Source organism: Magallana gigas, chromosome 8, assembly GCF_963853765.1.
Source record: "Magallana gigas chromosome 8, xbMagGiga1.1, whole genome shotgun sequence".
Classification (NCBI taxonomy): domain Eukaryota; kingdom Metazoa; phylum Mollusca; class Bivalvia; order Ostreida; family Ostreidae; genus Magallana; species Magallana gigas.
In genome coordinates this window covers 26,976,455-26,998,839 of record NC_088860.1, presented here as the reverse complement: position 1 = coordinate 26,998,839, position 22,385 = coordinate 26,976,455, and the positions used below count along the sequence as shown (strand labels likewise).

The 22,385-nt window shown below is 37.0% G+C and overlaps 1 protein-coding gene across 3 annotated transcripts in view; it reads right to left on the bottom strand.

Moving 5' to 3' along the window:
• Nucleotides 1-22,385, bottom strand: part of LOC105327563 (uncharacterized) — a 157,756-nt gene that overhangs the window by 45,682 nt on the left and 89,689 nt on the right. For all 3 annotated transcript variants that reach the window (XM_066067900.1, XM_066067902.1, XM_066067901.1), the window contains exons 29-77: nucleotides 22,198-22,306; nucleotides 21,911-22,062; nucleotides 21,555-21,679; nucleotides 21,034-21,189; nucleotides 19,532-19,718; nucleotides 19,104-19,294; nucleotides 18,111-18,341; nucleotides 17,758-17,872; nucleotides 16,656-16,925; nucleotides 16,139-16,405; nucleotides 15,641-15,876; nucleotides 15,178-15,270; nucleotides 14,742-14,956; nucleotides 14,359-14,542; nucleotides 13,893-13,969; nucleotides 13,714-13,777; nucleotides 13,360-13,569; nucleotides 12,978-13,077; nucleotides 12,680-12,788; nucleotides 12,321-12,472; nucleotides 11,903-12,006; nucleotides 11,513-11,662; nucleotides 11,121-11,301; nucleotides 10,794-10,984; nucleotides 10,257-10,469; nucleotides 10,053-10,167; nucleotides 9,650-9,885; nucleotides 9,312-9,404; nucleotides 8,798-9,181; nucleotides 8,499-8,575; nucleotides 8,155-8,218; nucleotides 7,797-8,003; nucleotides 7,399-7,510; nucleotides 6,990-7,104; nucleotides 6,680-6,825; nucleotides 6,299-6,405; nucleotides 5,484-5,648; nucleotides 5,064-5,244; nucleotides 4,502-4,701; nucleotides 4,091-4,270; nucleotides 3,780-3,894; nucleotides 2,949-3,587; nucleotides 2,333-2,562; nucleotides 1,996-2,088; nucleotides 1,356-1,558; nucleotides 943-1,138; nucleotides 640-716; nucleotides 471-534; nucleotides 85-297 (exon numbers count right to left, since the gene is read on the bottom strand). In XM_066067900.1, coding sequence (XP_065923972.1) covers nucleotides 85-297; nucleotides 471-534; nucleotides 640-716; nucleotides 943-1,138; nucleotides 1,356-1,558; nucleotides 1,996-2,088; nucleotides 2,333-2,562; nucleotides 2,949-3,587; nucleotides 3,780-3,894; nucleotides 4,091-4,270; nucleotides 4,502-4,701; nucleotides 5,064-5,244; nucleotides 5,484-5,648; nucleotides 6,299-6,405; nucleotides 6,680-6,825; nucleotides 6,990-7,104; nucleotides 7,399-7,510; nucleotides 7,797-8,003; nucleotides 8,155-8,218; nucleotides 8,499-8,575; nucleotides 8,798-9,181; nucleotides 9,312-9,404; nucleotides 9,650-9,885; nucleotides 10,053-10,167; nucleotides 10,257-10,469; nucleotides 10,794-10,984; nucleotides 11,121-11,301; nucleotides 11,513-11,662; nucleotides 11,903-12,006; nucleotides 12,321-12,472; nucleotides 12,680-12,788; nucleotides 12,978-13,077; nucleotides 13,360-13,569; nucleotides 13,714-13,777; nucleotides 13,893-13,969; nucleotides 14,359-14,542; nucleotides 14,742-14,956; nucleotides 15,178-15,270; nucleotides 15,641-15,876; nucleotides 16,139-16,405; nucleotides 16,656-16,925; nucleotides 17,758-17,872; nucleotides 18,111-18,341; nucleotides 19,104-19,294; nucleotides 19,532-19,718; nucleotides 21,034-21,189; nucleotides 21,555-21,679; nucleotides 21,911-22,062; nucleotides 22,198-22,306 — 8,294 coding nt within the window. The remainder of the gene's footprint in view (nucleotides 1-84; nucleotides 298-470; nucleotides 535-639; nucleotides 717-942; nucleotides 1,139-1,355; nucleotides 1,559-1,995; nucleotides 2,089-2,332; nucleotides 2,563-2,948; nucleotides 3,588-3,779; nucleotides 3,895-4,090; nucleotides 4,271-4,501; nucleotides 4,702-5,063; nucleotides 5,245-5,483; nucleotides 5,649-6,298; nucleotides 6,406-6,679; nucleotides 6,826-6,989; nucleotides 7,105-7,398; nucleotides 7,511-7,796; nucleotides 8,004-8,154; nucleotides 8,219-8,498; nucleotides 8,576-8,797; nucleotides 9,182-9,311; nucleotides 9,405-9,649; nucleotides 9,886-10,052; nucleotides 10,168-10,256; nucleotides 10,470-10,793; nucleotides 10,985-11,120; nucleotides 11,302-11,512; nucleotides 11,663-11,902; nucleotides 12,007-12,320; nucleotides 12,473-12,679; nucleotides 12,789-12,977; nucleotides 13,078-13,359; nucleotides 13,570-13,713; nucleotides 13,778-13,892; nucleotides 13,970-14,358; nucleotides 14,543-14,741; nucleotides 14,957-15,177; nucleotides 15,271-15,640; nucleotides 15,877-16,138; nucleotides 16,406-16,655; nucleotides 16,926-17,757; nucleotides 17,873-18,110; nucleotides 18,342-19,103; nucleotides 19,295-19,531; nucleotides 19,719-21,033; nucleotides 21,190-21,554; nucleotides 21,680-21,910; nucleotides 22,063-22,197; nucleotides 22,307-22,385) is intronic.

The window sequence follows — 22,385 nt, the reverse complement described above, 5'->3', positions numbered from 1 at the left end:
AATAAGCAAGTAAATTGATTAGCAACAATACTTCAAATTTTTGTACAGCAAATGTAATTATCTGTTGATATAAAGCCTCCATACTTCATATTTCTTGCCTCCACCATAAGCTATGACCCTGGTGCCCTTGGTTAGCTGGCCGTTGAGGTACAGTGTCATCTTCAAGGCCTTGTATTTGCTGTTCGAGGAGCTGGCTCCACAGCGGTCAATTACGATGACATCATCTCCAGATCTCACCGCCACTGCACAATTACATGTGGCTTTTCCCCTGTTACATTTACGATAAAATGTTCGTACCTAAAAACCAAGAGAATAGTTTGTCAAATATACAGACTAATCAACTAAATTAATACAATATACTTTTTTCTGTATCACCTTTTTCCTCTTTGAGGTTTAACATTATTTTAGACTAAAAATTCTGTATAATTATGTAAATCTTAAAAACAATAATAAAAACATGGGAACTTTACTTCATAGGGGAGGATTTTGTGTCTGTACAGGATAAACTCTCCCTCCAAAAAGTTGTTATATTTCCTAAAAAGAACAAACAGTTAAATGTACATACATCTGGTGGACAACCATTACAAAAATAGAACTAGTTGTCAAAGAAGGTATTTAGTTAGTCTATAATAGACTTACCAACTGTCAAATGAGGTCATGTGTGGGTCATTGATAGATTTACACACAGCACTCTTGTCTCCATCCTCAACTTTGACCTGAAGATAAAAGATTACTGGGCATTACAATTTCTAACACTTTCAAAATATTTTTTTAACACACTTTTGTTGTCCTCAAAAAACGTTGATAAAATATGACATCTTAAGAACTATGTAAAATGTCTAAAAAACTCATCATCATCCCAAAAAGATTAAAAATTAATACCCCAAAAAAATCAAACTTTGTATAAAATTGTACTACATTGCTCTGATATGACCTCCTTACCTTGACAGTGGTTGTTGTCGTGTTGTAGTTGACAGTTCCTTGACACATGACCTCTGACCTCAATGTCAATGACCTAATTTTGTCCTTGTCATACAGAAGGTCAATGGAGGCAAAGACAGGGATCACAGTGGGGCGTTCCCAGGTCCGCATAGTAATCATGTTACCACAAAATGGAGTTGGCATTTCATTAGAGACACTGAAACATCAACAAAGAAGTGATTTTAAAGGAAGGTTCTACAGAACAGAAATGAGTTTCAATAGGCCTGTTGTTGACAAACGTGAATTCATGCAAGGATTTTTCCTTAAAGTTCTCTAAAATTATGATAGTTTTGAAATACTGTCCTTTTCTTGCTCAAAATATTTTGATGGAGGGATTCTACTGATTTCTTCTGGTTGATTTGTATAGCTTTTACCTGTATCCAATGACAGCTTGATTCAGTCTGTTGGAATTGGGACAAAGCTGTTCCTTTTCAGAGAAATAAGAGCTGACTTTGACATAGCAGGAGTTATTGGCCCTGTCCTCAGGTCGACACAACAACCTAGGTGGCACTGTCAGTTTAAGGTTGACTTCTCCTGGTAACCCTCCTTCTATCACAGTTAGATCCCTTGTTAGAACCTACAGAAATATCAAACAATAGCAAAAATTGGTACTACAAGCATGCAAATCTTTTATCTAATATATACTTGTATCAAAGATGTCTCGAAAGTATTTTCCACTGTATCATAAATGTATCCTCTGATCTGTTTAACAAACACTCTGTTCAAGCAACAAATAGTTAAACTTAATTAGTTTAACTACACAGGATCCTGATTATATAGTTTAAGTTGTACTGATGATGGATGTCTGCCCAATAATCAAATAAAATTTACTGACTTTTTACATGTATATCTTAGTTTTCTTTTTCTTTTTATTGAGCATATGAACTGGTTCTGCTAAAATGGTGACTGCACTCCAAAAATCGTTTCACTGTTTACCAAACATTAGTTAGCTAGATGCTACATACAATGGTAGCCCTGGGAGAGAGGACCTGACGTACAATAGAGCCCGCCTACCTGGACCTCAGCTGTGATGATGTTACTTTTACGCGAGGGACCTTCTGTAGTTGAACAGCTGTAGGAGTAGCAAGGTGTCACTGTACAATATGTCTGCAAAACAGAAAAAACAGATTGAGTAAAGTATGGTGCCTTGTTCCAATTTATGGCTATCTAAATTTACGAAATTAATCCTTTATAAGACTAACAACTTGCTCATGCAAATAAATTTTCGTAAATAGTAATTGTTTTTTTTTATAAATAGGATGTAGCAAGTAAACTAATCTATAGTCTGTTATTTGCTTAATATCTGATATTACCAAAACGTCAACAAAGACCAAAAGAAAAATCCCCCCACCTTGATGCCGTATCCACCATCGCCATATTCTGACTCTGACATCATGTAATTCTCTTCTGTTCCCTTCACATCTTTAAAGGTTTTGATCTCTATGTCATCCACAAAGAACTGGACTCTGTAAACAACATCCCCGCGAGGCAGTCGCTCAAACTTGCACAGGAACTGAGCCTCGGTGTCATTCTCCTTGTACGACGCGGTCAGCCTGGGGCCTTCCGCAAGCTCGGGGATGTCTGAAACACAAAGGTCATAATGTAAACATGGAAATGTTAAATGTACATAGGGATTTAAGGTGAGCTTTAGATAGCTCAAAAAAACTATCTTGAAATTTTACAGGTACATGTACTAGAGGTAGAGGCACTAAAAAAACCGAAATTGATACAGACTTTTCTATCTAAAGTGACCTTTAGGCAAGTGCTCCATTTTGTGGAAAACACAAAAAAAAATTTATATTAGTATGCTGTGAAATCATTTTCTCATCTTTTTTCTTATTTTTTAACAGTATCAAAATATCCTCCAAAGGCAACTTGAAACTTTAAGTTTCCCAAAAGCAATATTCTCATAAATGGCAACTTTCCAAAAAAATATAATACATGGCATATCAATGATTCAGCCTTACCAATGACAAATCCTACTGCTGTTACAATTCTTGTCTCTGCCTTCACAAGTGTTGTGGATCCCACTTCACATTTAGAGGCCACGCGTTTTTCCCCTGGAATTGGCCCACCAATTCTGAATCCATATGACTTGGTTCCCTTAATAGTCCTCTTTATCGGTGCCCGGGCCCTGCCCACACTGACGCCATCCATGAAGCACTCCAGACCATAGTTCAGCCCCCAGGAGAACTCGAAATCAAAATAAACCCCGACTCTTCTAAAAACAGTCACTACTGTCCACTCAAAGTCCTGTGTGCTCAAGGTCAGGTACATGCGACCTTTCCTAATGTACAGAGACACACCTCTACTGTCCGACAAGTCTCCGCCTGACGAGAAAATATAAGAATTGTCAATCATGTCCGAAATTCTGAGTGAGAACTTGAAGGAGAATCCCAGATTCAGGCAGAGCTCCGGCTTCTGGAGACAGCTGTTCTGGTCGCCATCCTCAATGTATGACTGTCCGTCAAATTTGAGGGCCAGCCCACCCTTCCAGCCGTCGACCAATCCTGGTGCTCCTCCCAGAGAGAAATTCCCAAGAGAGGTGATCAAGACATTGCCGACAATGGAGATGTAGGTCAATCTGGTGGCAGTGATTACAGAGGCTGAAAAAAGAGGAGTTACCATGAAAAACACCACATACTTTAAACAATTTTTAAAATTCATTATTCTCTGTGATCATGATTCACTCAAGTTTTATCTCATAAAGCATCAAATGAAAAGCATCGACAGTATTTTAATTCTTTGGAAATAAAAGAGTGGTTTTCTGAATTAGCGATTGGATTAAAGACACTCACTTTCAATCCTGGTCCACACTGTTCTGTTGACGTTTGGCTGACATGAGTACCGAATGTCTTGGTCAAATACAGCCCCTGCTGACACACACTGCCCTCCAATATTACAGGTATCAGTCTACAAGACACAAATTTGAAATAAGATCTACTCAAATACCGGTAGATGTAACTCTTCTTAATTCTATGAAAATCTCTGATATTGTCTTACGTAAGAATTTCATGTATAGTCATATACATGCATTTAATTTTTTAATTTAGTAATGATTCCTAAAGATTTTTAACCCCAGTAGTGTTTTTTTTTTGACAACTCTTACCCTTTCCACACAGATGAGCGTGTCTTCATCACACTGGTCACAGAACGAGTCGTAAACGACGTAACGGATGATATTACTCTGTCGCTCGCCGCCATAACTGACAGTGATGTTGGCTGTCCGGGGAGACTCCATTTGACATATCACCGACTCAGAGTTGATATAAGTTGCTGGCTTTGCAGGCTGAAAGAGCACCATTTGTTTGAGAATCAAATTCATTTTCTGAGCATAAATTTGATTCTTAATACTTTTTGAAATATCAGTCAATCAAACTAAAACACTCTACGAAAGTTCAATGAATCTTAAATGTTTCCATTTCTTATACATGTATAATGCGATGGATTAAATTAGTTTTAAGGGAAGAAATAAAAATTACACAAAAAGAGGGGGCCAGAAAAAACCTCCTTGACTTACCCCATTGAAGTAATGACAGGCTAGCGAGTCATTACTCTGGAAGTTTTCTCCAAACAGAACGATTCTCTTACATTCCTCCCCATCCTCACTCTCCCTGACGTCACAGAGCTGACCCCCAACGACCCCGGAAATTGTGGGTGGAACAGTGATGTCTACTGAACAGTCTATGTCTCCAAAGCCTGGGTTACACTGACACTGACCTAGAAATAGGACACAGAGTTTCGTTCAATAAGCATATTTTACCTACATATGCACTTAAAGATGAGATTCCTAAAACTTAAAAAAAATCAAAAATCAGTTTGAAGAATCTAAGTCAGTCTGCATTTTGTTTTCAACAAACAATCAGTTGGGAATATATTATTTAGGGACTTATTCTAAAAAATATAAAAGAAGCATTTTGAAACATGCACATTTTCACCTATCATATTTTTTTTACAAAAGGAATTGGAAGAATATTTGTAAGAATATATGTCATTGAAAAAAATGGACAATTCAACATGTCCTACTGAATAATCTTGGAGACAGTCGGGGTGGTTCATTGGGTAATGCTTTGAGTACCTACCTTTGACACAGTCTCCTTTTCCACTACACTCGTTCAGACAAAAATTGTCCACCACATCTTCCTGTGGGGCAGGGACCCCTCCTATAGTCACCCACATCTCCACATTGGTAACCACCTCTGTTATACATTTCAGCTTGATGCTTTCCAGAGCTTCAAATTCCCAACTAGTGTCTCCAGTTAGCTAATATGGTGAAAAAAAATGTCCAGAAAAAAATTAATCAGTCATTATCTACATGTATGTACATGACTAAGAAGTATATCTTCAGAAGTATAATTGTTGTTGGCAATTTTAAACACCGTTAAAAATAGCTGCTAAATTGGCCACAAGGTTTCAAGCAGACATTAAATTCACACCATGCTCCATTTGTCTCCATTACAACAAAAAAATTAACAGGTAGGGTCACAGTAGTCCAGGCTTACCCCGATGTCTTCCACACAGGACTCTATGGACAGGTCAAACCCAATGGCGGCAGACACACCCGGCTTGCTGTTACAGGATGCACCGATTTTGGTTTTCAAGACAAAGTCCAGACAATGCTGGTAGGCTGTGGTGGCATTCAGGCCATTCTGAGGCCAGGATATTTCCTATAAGAGATTGTTGTACAGTATACCTGATGATATATAAATTACTTTGGATTGCAGAAGATTGCTTATTCGATGCAAGTACTTAATTTCATGATTCAATTGTTTTCCATCGAATTGCAAGACGACATGATTGCTAAATTTTTTAGAAATAGTTTAATGTAGTTCACATGTCCCAAAAATAAAAGTGAGATTTTAGCGAGATGTGCATTTGGCAATTTTGCGCGGATGTTTATTCCTTGCGATTAATTAGAAATCTACAGTATTTTAGGAAAGCAAAACGTATCCAAGTTTACAGTAGTTTTAAAAAATTCATAAAAGAATTCATACGTGTACATATATTACAGTTAAGTGTTTTAAGACTAAAGACAGCAATGTTCTTGTCTACAAAAGCTTACTGTGAAATTCTAATTAAACGCGAGTAATTTATTTCAGCATAAAATCACGAGAGGCGCCCCTTGCGGATTTTAAAATCTCACCATTATTTTATGAGAGTGGGGAACTATAAGAAATATGGATTAATGTTCCGCATTCGTGATTTTATATTCTCGCGATTTGATAAAAAACGGTGGGATCGCGGAATTAAGTACTCGTGTAATAAAAGGAATTCACAGTATTCCTATCAGGTATACTCTCTAAGCCTTATTTCTTACCGGTGTGGTGTAATTTACATCATATTCAAAAACAATCTGGGGCTGTATGGTGATGCATTTTTTGGGAGCAACTGCATTTTTCAACACTTCATCTGTAATATCCTTGCCTGTTATAAAGACAAACAAAAAAATAAAATAAATCTTAAATAAAAGCAATTTTCAATATATGCCCAATTCTGCAATTGAACTTGTCATAGATGCAAAGAGTCTTAAGATCATAATAAAACAAACACTTTGTTCCTGTTAAGTTAGATTGCCATGTGATTTTGAGTTCATTTGAAACTCTTCATTCCTGTAAATTTGTTGCAAATCTTTGCACACAATACAAAGTAAGCTTTCAGTGGTGTTCCTGTATTTAAGGTAAATGCATCATTTACTTACCCCTTAATTTGGTTTGCTGACATCCAAAATCTGTGACCAGTTTTGAGCAGGTCAGGTTGTGTATTGGGTCGCAGTAGAATTGTTCCCTTGGATTCGAGTTGACCATCACATCTGGGCAGAAGCCATTGAATAGAGTTTCATCAGGGCTAAAAAAAAAATGAAATTAGATGCCTGACAAATTTTATTCTAAAATTCTTATAATTTCTGTAAGTTAAATATATAAACTTTATAGACAGTATTTTTTTTAAATGGGATTTGCTGGACTGGGATCTGTTAGGATCCCAGTTTCAAGTATCTATTGGGATCTTACTTCACTCTCCAGCTGATGGAGAAGGCTTTGGGACGGTTCTGTTTGGTCTCCACTATGGTTCCATCCGGCCTCATCAAATCATCCTCCATATTGTTGTTGAGTGTTCCGCACAGTCCTGGATTATACAACAGAGTGACATTGCATAATTATAAATAAAATGAAGGGGAAATTACAAAACTATAATATGATTGCTTGCGAAATTGAGAAAATCACCAAAATCTTGTGTATAACTAGAAAAGTTAGTTAAGACACATGATAAAAATATTACACAATGAGTAAATCTCATTGTTTGAAATTTTTTTTTCAATTGCTCGGTAATTTTTTTTTTTTGGGGGGGGGGGAAGGGGTGTCGCTGATAGAATATTACTGATACTGGATTTGAATCACTAATGACAAGACATTTTCTTACCCTCTGTGCGGTTGAAGTCCATAGGAGAAGCGTGGAGCCAGACATTCAGGAATTGACTGGTTCTCCTTTTCCCATCTTTCACTACCACGTAAGTTCCTGAGGGCATGTAAATCTGAAATGAAGTTGAGATTAAATTCATTGCTAATAATTGCAGATAAATGGATATCATCAACTAAGAGTAGTTTTCAAAACTTAGCACAATAAATTCAGATTTTTATGTAAAGACATTTTCATTTCTTAATTCAAAATTCTACAGCATTTGTCATATCAATAAATTAATTTCAATGATTAAAATAAAATTAGTTTCTTATCTAAATTTACAACCAATAAATTCAATACCTAAAGATCAAAACAGTGAACAAAAAACACTTAATGCAGTTCAAGAAATGAGTTCTTACCCTGTATTCTGCCCCTGTGCGGTACACCCTTAGTCCCGGAGTTACCTCCCCATTAATATAACTCCTGATCTGGATTGGCTTGGCGGTCACTTTACGACTTTTGACCTCACTGCACCTGTCAATCACGATGACATCATCTTCCACCTTGACAGCGACAGCGCAGTTACAGGAGGCTTTTCCATTGCAATTTTTGTAGAAAGTTCGCACCTGCAGATCAAAATCAAAGACTTTTCATTGACATTGTTTAATAACTTCTGAATGAATGAACTCAATCATTTTTCATAAGAAACATGCCCACAGAGTGAATTGAAAACAGCATTTTACAAATTACTAGGCATTTTTATGGTTGTGTATATACCTCATATGGCATTGTTTTGTGTCGGTAAAGTACAAATTCCCCTTCAAAGAAATTGTTGTATTTTCTACAAAGAAGGAAAAAACAAAATATGAATAAAAACAAAACTTTCTTAAAGTACTTCAACTTTTCAATTTCTACACAAACTATCTCTTCTAAGGAAAAGAAAGAGAGCAAAAAAAAGTAGGTGGGAGTAATTTCCATTTTTTCCTGATGATCCCTCTATAACTGAAAGGCTCTTTTGTCTAGCACTCGGCAGAAGAAGTGAAGGTGTTGGTACAAAGTTAGTGAATTACACATACTTTCCAGACCACTAAAACATCAGTTCATGTTAAAAATGAGTGTACCTTCCATCAAGGGTTCTCATGTGAGGATCGTTGATGGAGCTGCACAGATGAGACTCATGGCGGTCCATCACCTTGACCTGAATATCAAGAACACAATCTTACAAAAGTTTCTTTGTATGAAAATAAATCATATTCCTCATTTCTGATTGATAAATAATTATTGTTTAACATAAATCAGGGCTCATAGCCATTAAATGATGCAAGATATGCATGACATGAACAACTATACAAGTATAATTCAATCCTGTTTGACACTGTTTGTAGCTTTCAACGACTTGGTCATTTCAAGCATCTCTTACTTTTTTCCTGGTGACTACAGTGCGTTGACTGGTCTCCATCTGCTGACTTGTCTGGTTCCTGTCCCTGACACTTGACACCAGCATCACCTCCCTGTCTTGGTCGCCATCTTTCAGCATGTCCATGTTGGCCTGTACGGAGATGACAAGTTTGTTCCTCCAGTTTTCACCAGAGATTTTCAGCTCTCCTTTCTCGGATTCCCCTACCAGTAAGACCTGAGGTACCGCTTGGCCCTCACATTTCAGTTCTTTGGAACCCTCCATTTCTGGTTGCACGATGATTTCACAGTCTCCAGATGGGCAGAAGATGAAGGGAGGGAACTCTGACTCGATCTCTATCTTAGAAGATTCACCGCCTTCAACAATGCGCAACTCCTCTTTGTCGGCCTGCAGATATAAGTCATGAATTCACTTACTCTGATGATGTAGAAGTTTACCACTAGATATATTATATAATAATATGTATATTATAATTCTCATATAAAATGTCTCACTAAGACCTTCTTTCTCTACTCACTGTAATAGTTGCTGTGATTGGTCGGCCATTCAAAACAGGGCTTGTTGTGTTCTCACAGTTGTTGATAAAGCAGGCCACTATTCCACACTCCACCTGAAAAGCCACACACGCAGGAATTAATTCAAGCATAAAAAATTACTGCTACAATAATATTAGGGAAAAAACGCATGCAATTTAACTACATGCATGTATCTTGGACAGTTTATCGATGACTGTGACAGGTCACAATAAAATGTAAATAAAATATAGTTTATAATGTAAAAACTTGATTCCTGCAGCGAAAACTCAAAAGAATAAGAATCCAACCCCTCAAATACATGCCATATATCAAACCCTACCTTTGAGCCGTAAGTAAAGTTCACAAGGTCTCTGTAGGATATTTCTGCCGTGAACTTCCTGTCGTCTGTTGCATTGACCGCTGACATCTCGACTCTCTTTCCATCGACACTCCAGACGACAAAGGACTGTGAGGCATTCTCGGCACTGACCTTTCCCTCACACAGGAACAGGAAGTCGCCGGAGCTCTGGTTGTAGTGTGTCGACAGCTCAGGCTGGTCTCGAACCAATGGGTGATCTGTATAAGAGTATACAAAAATCAAGTCTTTTAATTCAAGATTTGACACTTAATAATTATACATTAATTGTGCTGATCATCTGCAGAGTTTATACAGGCTCTAATGATTAAGAGATTTTTATCTCTGATATAAGAAATCAAAAAATCATCTTTTTCAGAGCTTTTACCTCTTTTGATGCTCCACTCCTCAAAATTCTCATAGGGGTTACAGAATAAGGAGGAGTTGGATGGATTCAAAGCTCCAATATCATAACACACATTCTCAATAAAACATTTCTGCTCCTGTAAAAATCAAGCAAAAACATGTCGACTTTGGATTGTTCATTCAATTCTACAAAAAAATTCTGAGATATGGATAAAAACGCACTGACCTTGAATCGACACATTCCTGATTTGGTGCACTCATGGCATTGTTTGTCATACACTGTAAGCAAGGCTGGCTCGCTCAGTGTACTGTTGTCATTGGTTACTGAGACAAAGTAACTCTCCTGGGATGGAAGGGGACAAATGACCTCGTTGTAGGTCACCAAGATGGCAGGGAAATAAAATAAATCTTCTGTAGCATTGTAGCCTCCATTCAACATCTATCAAAATGGAAAGAATGCAGCTTTGAAAAAGAAAGTCCATGTTATGTTGTCAGCTAAGCCTTAAACACCCTTATAATGGCAGTTCAGCACAGCTTATGAGGAGAAACTATAGGATCTTATTTCATGTATATGAATATTAAAATATGAATATGATTTAGTACGTATGAATTAAATTCATTGACAATTTTAATAGATAAGTTTTGCCTTAATAGATAAGTTTTGCTTACCATTTTTTAAAAGTTTGGGGAATTTTGACTTATAATGTTCTTCAGTGTTTCAAAAAACAGCTTATTGTACAAAGCAACAAAAACATTTTCTCACCTTGACACGAGTGAGTTTACACTTGAGATTGTCAGAGAGGATGAAGGTGGCTCCAAACACTGCCACCTCATTGCACCGCCTGTCACTGAGATCACACAGCCCTGCATTCTCCAGGAACCACACATCGGGTGCTCCTGTTGTGTTGACCGAGCAATCAGCACCACCAAAGCCTGGCTCACATTCACAGGTTCCTGAGGTATAGAGAAATACATCAATCTCACATTAGTAAAAGCATATGGGTAATTTTCACTATTATTTCTTGGTAAATAAATCATTACAATGAGATCAACATATTGTATGGTGTAGACTACTGATTTGTAGACTGACCATTCACACACTGTCCCTGCATACTGCAGTCCTCGGGGCAGAGTTCTCCCAGGATGGCCCGGTCCGGAGCGAGCATTCCTGTCTCATTGGTCCACAGACTTGTGTTCCGAGCTAGCTCAATCTCGCACATCTCATTCAGGTTTTCAAGTAAAGTCTTGGTCATATTAAATGAGTCTTCAATCTACAAACACACACAGAGTTATAAAAATCAATCATAGATATAGTTTACAAAATTTACCACTAGGCAATTCAATCTTTTCAAATCAATGTCCCTTTAATGTAGTATTCAGACACAAAATGAACAATTTCAACAAAATGAATTCATCCTCATATAAATGAGATGCAGAGTAAGACAACTGTAACATCAGGTTGGTAGAAATATTGCAACTTACCTTCACCTCCATAATACAAAGGTCAAGGACATCAGCCATGCCTGTGACATTGACACACACTGAGGCCACCTTGCTCATCTCTATCATACTCAAACAGTGGTTCCTGGCCATTTCATGGGTCACATTGGACAGGGTGGGCCAATCAAAGTCCTGTGTGACAACCAACAGGAGATATCACCCAAGATTATCAACTCATGTACATGTATAACAATTATGGTATGTCATTGTTTATCACATCCAGCCAATCAAATTCCTAACTTAACATTGATATAATTATAAAAGTTTTACAATGTTCCTCTAACAGTCAGGAAATAAATTTACAAGACTAACAAAGGAGACCATCCAATGTTTCTGTATGTGATAAGGAATACTTGGGAACTGTGGACCTACTTTGGCTCTGTAACCTTCTTCATATTCATACGCCATCTCGCGGTTCACGTCCCCACAGTCCTCAGATTTCATAGACCTTCTTACAAACAGCTCGGTCAGATCATCTACAGGACAGTCAATCAAGTCAATGAAACATCTCAAAATCAGTCCCCCCCATCAGAAAATATTTTTCAGATGATTTTTTTTAAAAAATTTTAACTTTACAATAAGATTATCTAATTGGTTTTAAAAATATCTAACATAAGTTATAAGAATATATTTTTCTGTAGATGTCCATTCAAAAATTGGCAATTTTTTAAAGAGAAAATTATCTCATCCTTTTATCGAGGCAATTTCATTTCCTTTGTATACAAAAGTTCCAAATAGATTGAATTTCTGGTCACACAAAATAATCCTTTTCCATCTCAAAAATGCGTACTTCTCTGCTGCTTTCTGTTTTGAGGACACAACTGGTAGGAGGACATTGAGGAGCATGACGGCTCTCCTCCATGAGGGCAGTCACAGAAATCTGGGTCATGGACAACTGTTTGGTCACATGATCCTGACAGTAAACTCTGGTTGGTTAACACTCTACAAAACATTTAATCAATTTATATTTGAAATCAAGGAAATCTGAACAAAGGTAGATCCCTCCCACTTTTACATGATTTTCCTGTATTGCAAGAATTAAGGTAAATCTATTTAAGGTTTTCTATTGCTGAATGATTGCCCAGCAATACTGTTCACTGTGTTATGCAAGATAATGACATAAGATGATCTCAACCAAACAGCACACACCTCCAGGACAGAGTGAACGGGTCAGGGCGGAGTCCTGGAATGTCAAACAAGGAGCCATCCCTCTGCTGCCAATCATTCTGTTTCTTTCCATCGAACGTACCACAGAGTCCTGTATAAAAGATCAAATATCCAATTAGATATTCATGTATGGATGCATGACTTAATTAATCAAGCCATTTTCTTGTGCATTTTGTGCAGCGTGGTTTGAGCAGAAACATGTTAAATTACATTAAAATAAATCCTGGGACATACACTTTCCTTAGAGTATCTGATACCCCATCGTGTACTCTGACTTTACCTGTCGTTCTGTTGTAGTCCACACTAGAACCCATCAGCCACACATTGAGGCCAGCGGGCAAGACTTTAACAGTCACAGCGGTTCCTCCAGGGAGCATCACCTGAGGTAAAACCCAGAGAATATCTTAGATATATACACGTATACATATGTATAAAACAACTTGCATGCATCTAAAAGTTTTTGACAATTTTATCTTAATCATCACATGAGCAGTAATTTCTTTTTATTATAGGCAGATAGTAACCATTACTAGTAAAAGCTATAAGCTACAATTACATAAGTACCTTTTATTGGAAATAAGGGACAAAGTTTAACCCAGTATAGAGTAAATCAACTGAACACCCTATAACATATTCCATAAATATATAGACATAACAGTAACCTTGAATTTTCTGCCCTCATCGTGTCTGTAAAACTTTGTGCCGGGAGAGAGATTTCCATTTCTAAACAGATAAACTCTGATTGGCTGCTTGTCTGGTTTCATCACTCCTTTTCCGCATTTGTCGATCACAAATACATCGTCTCCTGATTTGACGGCTACAGCACAGGTACATATGGCTCGCCTGTTACAGCGGCGATTGAAAGTTCGAACCTAAATGTACCATTAATTTGGTCAAAAATCAGAATTTTGTATACCTATGAAAGGCAAAGTTTTCTGCAATCTTAATATCTATAAAATGTTTTCTTGTTTTTTTTAAAGATAGAATTATATTTGTACATAAATTATCAAACAAACCTCATATGGAAAAGAAGTGTGCTTGTACATGACAAACTCTCCTTCATTGAAGTTGTTGTAATATCTATGAGAAATGAAATTGTAATATAATATATTATTGTTGAGAAAAATTATGAGACAACATTTGAAACATTTATTTCATTAAAATAAGGAGCATATTTGTACTTTGAGGAGCATACCTTCCATCAAAAGTTGTAACATGGGGCCCATTCACAGATCTACACAGGGCTGGCTTATCCATATCTTCCACCATGATCTATAAAGATTGAAAAACAGAAAGTGTTATCAATTTAACTTAATATTTACATGTAACAACTCAATATAGAATGTTTCCATTGAAGAACAATTCTACTTATTTTCATGTAGGTTTTCCGACCTGTATATTTTCTCCTTATGAATTATATGTACAATACATGCAGGGTTGTCTCTAAGACCCCAGGGTGGGGAATTCCCCCGCCTAACGTGATGAAACTACCTCTGAGTCAGGCTATTTTAGCATTTCAAACATGATCTAGCTATAAGCTAGACCCCCAGACCCCCTTTTACTTTTTTATTTCTTCCTTCTACTTCAATTTTTAGAGACAACCCTGTACATGTATACTCATTCTTCTTTGAGACACTCTTTTCTAATCCTGCATTTCTTACCTCTAATGAATGCAATTCAGAGGTTTTTGACAATTTTCCATTCGTGACCACCATTCCTAGTAACTTGACATTCTGCATCACATCTCCATCATAAAGATTGTCAATCTTAGCCTTTATCATCAACTCGAAATTATTCATCCAGTTAGCATTGCTTATTTCAAACCCACATGAGTCATTTCTGGATCTGAAGAAAATATGGAAAATTTTAAACAGTTCAAATATATACAATCATAATATTCAACAAGCAAACATCATGAGGTGTGGAAAGAAAACATTTTTAGGAAAATCTTTAGTAAAGATGGAGACTGCTCTTAAATGCAGAAAATAACCAAACTCCTTCAACTGCAATTGATCTGGAGAAGAGTTCTCCATTAATATGTTACCTGGTCATGGATTTCACCACCAGCTGTTGTATGTTTGACCCCTCCCCACACATCAAGGTCGTCTGGTCGCTGACTGCTCTCCCTGTCACTAGAACAGAACACTCCTCTGGGGCCAGGTCTGGAGGACACAGGAAGGAGGGGGGCACTGTCATCTTGGCAGACACTGGCTTACCTGACCGACCCTCAGTCAAGGTCAAAGATTTCTCAGGGGTCACCTTAACAGTGAACATCAGTTATTAGAAGACATAAAAATTGTCAGGCACACTTATTTAGGATCATATTTATTTACTTTTTCATCAACAAAAATATATAGAGTGAAAAATCTTATCGCATAAGAAAATTCTGAAAAATACATATCATACAGCTCCAATATTTCAAACATATCTGTTTTCTATTTGAAATGGTAATACATGTCTAAGAGCATTTAATCATTCACCTCAAGTTTTATTTCAAACTGGTCGCTCCTTCTGAAGGCCCCTAATGAAGTGTTACAGGCTCCGGCCAGACAGACAGACACACCACAGGCAAACTGAAACACAAGTCAAAATAATCAATGGGTGAACAAAACAAGCATCACTGCTTTCATTCGTGAAAAAATACAATCCAGTAGTCCTAGCTATCACAAACAATAATCATGAGCTGATCTTTTCATAAAGAAAAATCGAAAATACTTAATAATTGTATAGAGCTTTCTTTCAGATTATAAGTTTTTTGTATGTGCTTCCTTTACTTAGGTCAGTGTTTGAAATATCATAGCTTAAAGATGCACAATGCCACATATCAAATACCTATTTGATATACATGTTTGTAAAATTTTTGTGAAATGCATATCAAAATTAACTTGGATTCTTCCAAAAAAATAAATGAACTGCAATAAAACTGATTGACCGAGTCCATACCTTGGTTCCAAATTTGTGGCTATGAAGATAAGACTTGTTCAGGTACAGCTCTACTGGGTCTGTCTGGTTGTAAAGCATCACCTCCTCCACCACCCGGTCATTGATGAGCCAGCGGACACCGTACATGAGGTCCTCAGTTCGATTCACTGGGGGAAACTTGCACACAAAAGTAGTGTTCTCTCCCTGAGGAGCTAGCATTATCTCCGGGTTTCTTTCCAGAATGGGATAGTCATTGCCTGCAGGGAGAAAATTAGATTATAAAGTCAAAACTTCAAATAATCAAACTTGTGTTTTATATACTCTTTCATTCATTCATTCATTCAATAGTTTTAAATATGGGTTATATTTCAAAAGCCAATAAATGTGGTGACAGTATCTTAAAATTTGAGAGAAAAAAAGACATTGATATCTCTTTTTGAAATATAACCCCAAACCCTTAGAAGCCAACCAATCACCCCCTTCCATCCCAACAAATTGTGAAGGCCCTTTTTCTCTTACCAGTTTTACAAGACCAATCCTGGTAAATATATCCTGGCCAGCGGATGAAGTATGCAGGCATTACATCTCCACGCCTTGACTTGGATAAAACACATTTCCCCATCCCTGCCAAGTATTCCACAGATTGGCACAGGAACGATTTTTCCGACAGACACAGCTGCCTGCAGCTAGTGGCAGTCAGGACGTTATTTAAGGTCTTATCGTCATACTTGTCAATGGCATAACCAGGGGTCTTTGTCCAAGTTATTCCTCTTTTTCCACAGGGATCTGTAATCAATCGAGAACAATTAATTATGCACAGACGATTTATACCTCTAAATTTTTTTTTTTAATTTTGGTCTCTCGTGCATAATTCTTTTGCATAAAGGAAAGGAAAATTATATATAGAACTTAGTTAATTGAATACATTGAGGGACAATATTATCAAACTATTCATTTTCAAGTAACAGTATACTCAATAAAACTGCAATCAAAACAACCAAATCAATTTATAAAAAGTAAAGAGTCCCTCTCTAACCATTATGACACTGCCATTCTCGATGCATATCTTCAGCCGACTCGGATAATGGTGTTGCCATGGCGATGTAATCAGATGACATCAGAGTGCAGTTGTTTGTGGAGTTATTGTAGTCGTAGCTGTGACAGACAGGCTCCGTGTACATATCCAGACAAGCTTGGTCACAGCGGCTCTGGTTACCACTCAGATCCACGGAGTCGATTCGGAAATCCTTACTCAGTTTCTTCATGTGATATGTGAACCATTCCAAATCAAGGAGCTCACAGGAATCTGCAAAGGAGATGTACAAATATACTGTGTATATTCCATTCTTTATTACTTACTTAGCATATACAGGGAAGTAGAAAATCACAGATATAAGTTGTTTCAAGTTCATAAAGTTATATTTATGGAATTAAGATTAAGGTATTCAATGTATAACGAAGGGATATTGAACAGTTTTGAATCATTTTATCTAGTTAAATATGTATTGTTAGGTAACTATGAAAGTGAAATGAACCAAATTCACATGATAAACAACATATAAGGAACTGGTCATTTTGCACCTTAATTTTTTTAAAGAGTTATCTCCCCTTGATAAAGAAAAGAAAATTTTTATTTTGTCAAAATATCTGCGGTAAATGATTAATTTTATTTTATATCTTAATAAAGAGACAGTTTATGCAGGTATTAACCAAAAGAGTTTTACTAATCATAAGTTACTTTTTACAATATCTTAATAAAACATATGTTGCTCATAGACTTCAATGCAAAATTCAAGGTGTAATTAGTTGGACCATAATCAACATTTTGAAAATTCCTTCGGTAGAGTATTCTATTTTGATAACACCTTCATAATGATATCATGATTAAGAATATCGGACCATTCATTTATTTGGTACAAAATGTGGCCGTTATACATCGAATACCTTAAAGCATGCTTGTAATTTAATCCCATTTGACCCTTTCTCTACTTCCATTGTCAATATTAGGTCTACAATTAACAATATTTTATCTCTCCCGGAATTTAAGCCTTAAATTTGATAGTTTTTATACCATTTTCTCCCCAATAATACCAGTGTATATCCTTCCTAATGTTCGATATTCAGAATGATTCACTCACCATCAGCTTGCTGCCATATTGTGTGGTTGACCTTGGGATCACAGAATTCTCGAGGATTTTGGGGATTGTATTCGCCAGGTTCGTAACAGCTTTCCTCAATCAAACAGGCTGATGTCTGTAGAAAAATCATACAAGGTCATGAAATTTTGGTTATTTTTTCCTCAAACAATGCTTGAAATTTTCAATATCATCACAGATATCTTTATACTAAATCCTTGTTATTTAAATTTAAATAAACAATATCCAAATTTGGGAAACCATAATTTTCTACTAAAAAAAAAGACTTGCGCATTTTGAAATAAAAAGTACATTGCAATTTTTCGATGAATGAATCAGCAAAAAAAGTCAACTACCTTTTGTACACATGTAAGGGTATTGATGTTGCAATCATAGCACAGTGAATCGTACACCAGGAAATAAGCTGGGCCGCTACTGCCACTGTCGGAACTTGCCCCGTTGTTGTCAATCTTCACCTCGTAACTTCCTATAGTGGGCGGGGCACATGTCAGCTCATTGAAGGTCACATAGGTGGCCACTACATACTCAGGACTGGAGCTGTCTACCACAAATCCTGTCTCATTTTGCTGGAAAACAAAGGAAAGAAAACGAAACTTAGGATGACGAATAAAAAAAAAAAGAAACCACAGTAGAAATCAGCATAATACTGGTATCTTAAAATTAAAATAACAACAAACCAAAATCAATCAGCAACTAGATTCATTTACCATTCAATTTTCATCATTAATTTTTGTAACTTGTTACTCAGTATATACCTGTTACAAACCATGAGCTGATATTTCAGTATTAAAGGTGTTTTACATACAGTACCGACCAAACCAAATAAGACGCCAGAGCAGACCAAAACTAAACCTCGAGTTTACTTTCAGGGGTTACTCAAGGTCTGCTTTTTAAAAATTTGGGTCCACTCAGAGTTTACTTTGGGCCCACTCAGGGTTCACTTTGGGTTTAATTTGGATTTGCTTTTGGGGTCCACTTTATGCAGTGAAGTGTGACGCAGACCCGTCTTTTATCTAACCATCTTATCGCCTGTAAGCCCCTCCCATTGTATATTTCAAATACACATGAAGCGTCTGCTTTCAGGGGTCTACTTCTGATTGGGGTTTACTCTGTGTCCACTCTGGGTCTACTCTGTGTATACTTTGGGTTCATTCTGAATTAACTCTGTGTCTGCTCTAGCAAACCCAATGGCATGCAGACTAAACCCCAAGCAGACCTCGAAAGTAAACCCAGGGTTAAGTTGGGGTCTACTTTCTGCTAAGTTGGGTCTGATTGGTACTGTACCTGTATTTGGTTGAGTTGACACCTCAGTAAGGTGTGGTACATACCTGTAGCTTGTTGAGCTCACACCTCAGTAGTTGGCTGTTCTCTGTGTTGTTGTTGTACACAGTGATTACATTACAGGGACTGGTCCTCAAGTCACACAGTCCCCCACCCCCCAGGTAAAACAAGTTAGGAGGGGTCGCCTTTTCCACAAAACAATCCAACCCAGCCCTATCTGCATTACAGTTACAAGACTCTGGAAAAGAAAGGCATGAAAATTCATTGTTTAGAAATCCTAGGGCAGGCAGTTCCAGTAAGCCATCACATCAATGATCATATTTCATATTTTTACTTGACTTCTAGATCAATACAGAGAGAGAGAGAGAGAGAGAGAGAGAGAGAGAGAGATCCTGTATCTTGACTTTTCAAGACCCTGATCTTCTAAGCTGTAGAGTACATGCATTAAGTAAATTTTTCTTTTTTTCTCACTCACTGTTAACACAGGTCCCTGCATTCCCACACTCTGCCAGACACAGCTGTGACATGATGTCAAAGGGAGGGGCGGGGTTCACCCCTCCAGTGGGCGTGGTCCACAGACTGATGTTGTAGGCCAGGTGGATCTCACACATCTCCTTGATGTTCTCCACCGCGGTCAGACCCCAGCGGCTGTCATCTGTGATCTACAACACACAAAGGAGTTGTTAAACATAACATGTCTGAACTACAACAAATACAAAATAACAGCAAATCATATGTACCAGTAAATATTTTTCATTTTTTATTTACATGTTTACAACAAATTGAGTCTGTCTCTTATTAAAAAAAAAATAATTTCATGCCACAGTTGAGAAAAGTTGCAGTTGTCAGTGATTTTTCTACACTAAATTTGGGTCCGAATATCGGCCCTTTCCCCTAGCAAAAATTATCGAATTTTTCCCAAATTTATCAACATTTTTTCCCAATTCAATCGATAGAATTTTTTTTTAAAATTTTGCACATCGATAATGACGACCCAAATTTTTTTCATACGACTTGGCAAGCCTCCATTTATTCTTCGTTGGTCTAGCGCTCTAATATATATGCCATTATATATATATAGACCTTTCAAGCGCTTTTTAAACAATGATGTAAACGTGATTTGTGAGGCAATGTGGCATAATGTCGCATAATTCGAAGTATTACGTTAAGAAAATTAAGAAAAAAGACTCAGCAGGGTTACCAAAGATAAGCAACTTTTTCACTTGACCCGATGATTCGATTTCAAGCGGGATTACTACGACAACGTCAAGTACATGTGAACAGAGTTCGTCATCACATGGAAACGAGGTACAGCATCAAGTTGATCAAGAAGTTGAAAGTAAGGAGGATCAGTGAGAAACTCAGAACGGCGGCTTGTTGGCGGCCAAGTGAGAGTCAGAGACTGAGTGTCGATCATGATGTTAGAGAGCATTTAGAGTCTAACTCCGAGTCTCATTCCAAAGTTCATATTCAAAAACTAAAAGTTTCACCAATAGACCAAAGAACATTTTGTTTACATAAATATGAAGCTCAACACAGATGGTTGTATTACTCTAATGTATAAGGTGGCTACATGTGTAAATACTGCGAACTCTAACTTTCAAAGAAAAGAACCAGACTTACTGAAAAAAATACAGATGTGCATTTGTCACACAAACAAAGATTTGACTGACAATGATTTGGAAACTATTGTAACCAACTTTAAAGGCCTTAAAAAAAAAGGAAGCTTGATATGCAATTTAAAAATAAAAAAAGAAAGCATCATATTTGTATTTGCTTCTGTTCATTTTATTTTAATTGCATTTGATTTTCATCTTGGCTACAATATTTATACTGATACTGTTTTTCCCAATTTGATCAAAATGTCGATGATTTTTCCCAAATCAATAGCCACAGGACCCTTTTAAAAAATGTAGAAAAATCACTGAGTTGTAGACAGCTTTCATTGAACACAAACAAAAAACGCAAAATAAGAACCTGAATGTCCTCCACACAGTTTTCATTGGCGACCTCATCATCCACTCCAGGTACATCTTTACAGGACTGTGCAGCATTGGAACTGGAGATAAAAGCACCACAGATAGCTCGCACTATCCATTCTGACATTCCACTCTTTGTGGGCCAGCCAAACACCTGTTAAAAAAACGCAAAAATTGAACAAATTTTTAAGAGTCTCAATACAATCAAACAGTGGAACTTGTGTCTAAAATATCAGTATACATGTAACAAATTCTATGAATGTCAAAATGAGTTTGAAGTCAAAACCACTAGTATGTGTTTAAATCTCAACATCCAAAATCTCCAGTCTATATCTCAATGTTTTTCTTTCTTGGCTCCATCAAGGTAGAAATAATTAAGTTTGACTGTATTCTTGATTAGAAGTTTATCACATAATCATCATTAAAAAGCTCTGTAACAAGAATTGTTCATCCAATAATTTTCATAGGAATCTAATGAAAGCAGTCATAACCAATGGTACATATAACTAAACCACCTACCTCGGGGACATCACTGGGTGTGTACTCAAAGTCAGGAGACTGGAAGGTGACAGAGGCCAGCTCCTTGTTACATTTAGTGGGGAATAGAGCCTTCTGAAGCAGGGATCCCGTAATGTCCTCAGAATCTGGAAGTCACAAATAAAGATTGAAATTAAGTCAAATTCAACACAAAGCAAAATTTGTGGCCAAACATTGCTTAGGAGATATTTTAGCTCACTTAATTCAGAATGCCACTACTTATAACTAGTATGCTTCATCATGACACCTCACTACCACTAAGCTATTAAGGAGACTGGAAAAAAAAAACCAGCCTCAATCCTTGACAAGCCTAAATAATTAGGCCAATGGACACTAACCATCAAGTTCAAATGGACAGGAAGTGACATCATTGCCTGGTCCACAATCACTGGACTGATCACAGAAGCAGTAGGATTCCTGATTGGTCGCCTCCTCCGTGTCGCTCTCAGAAGGACACACCCCAGTGTAAATCGTCTCCTTGGGGTCCACTCTAAAAGAAACCAAAATTTCTGGTTTAGCTAGGCAGTCATACTTTATTTTCAAGGAAAGGTAATATTGAATAAAACAAAAAAAACCATCAATTGCCTTGAATGAGACTATAAGCATCCACCATTGGTTCACTTACCTCCAGCTGAGGGAGAACAGATTGGCCTCTTTAGTGGTCTCCGTGGAAACTGTTCCATTAGGCATGGTCAGATCATCATCTTTGTTGTCATTAAAAGTTCCACAGAGTCCTATATAGAACAAAGCACACAATGCCATTATTGTGCTGATTCATTCGGTCATGAATGAATGTATATTTTTATTATCAAA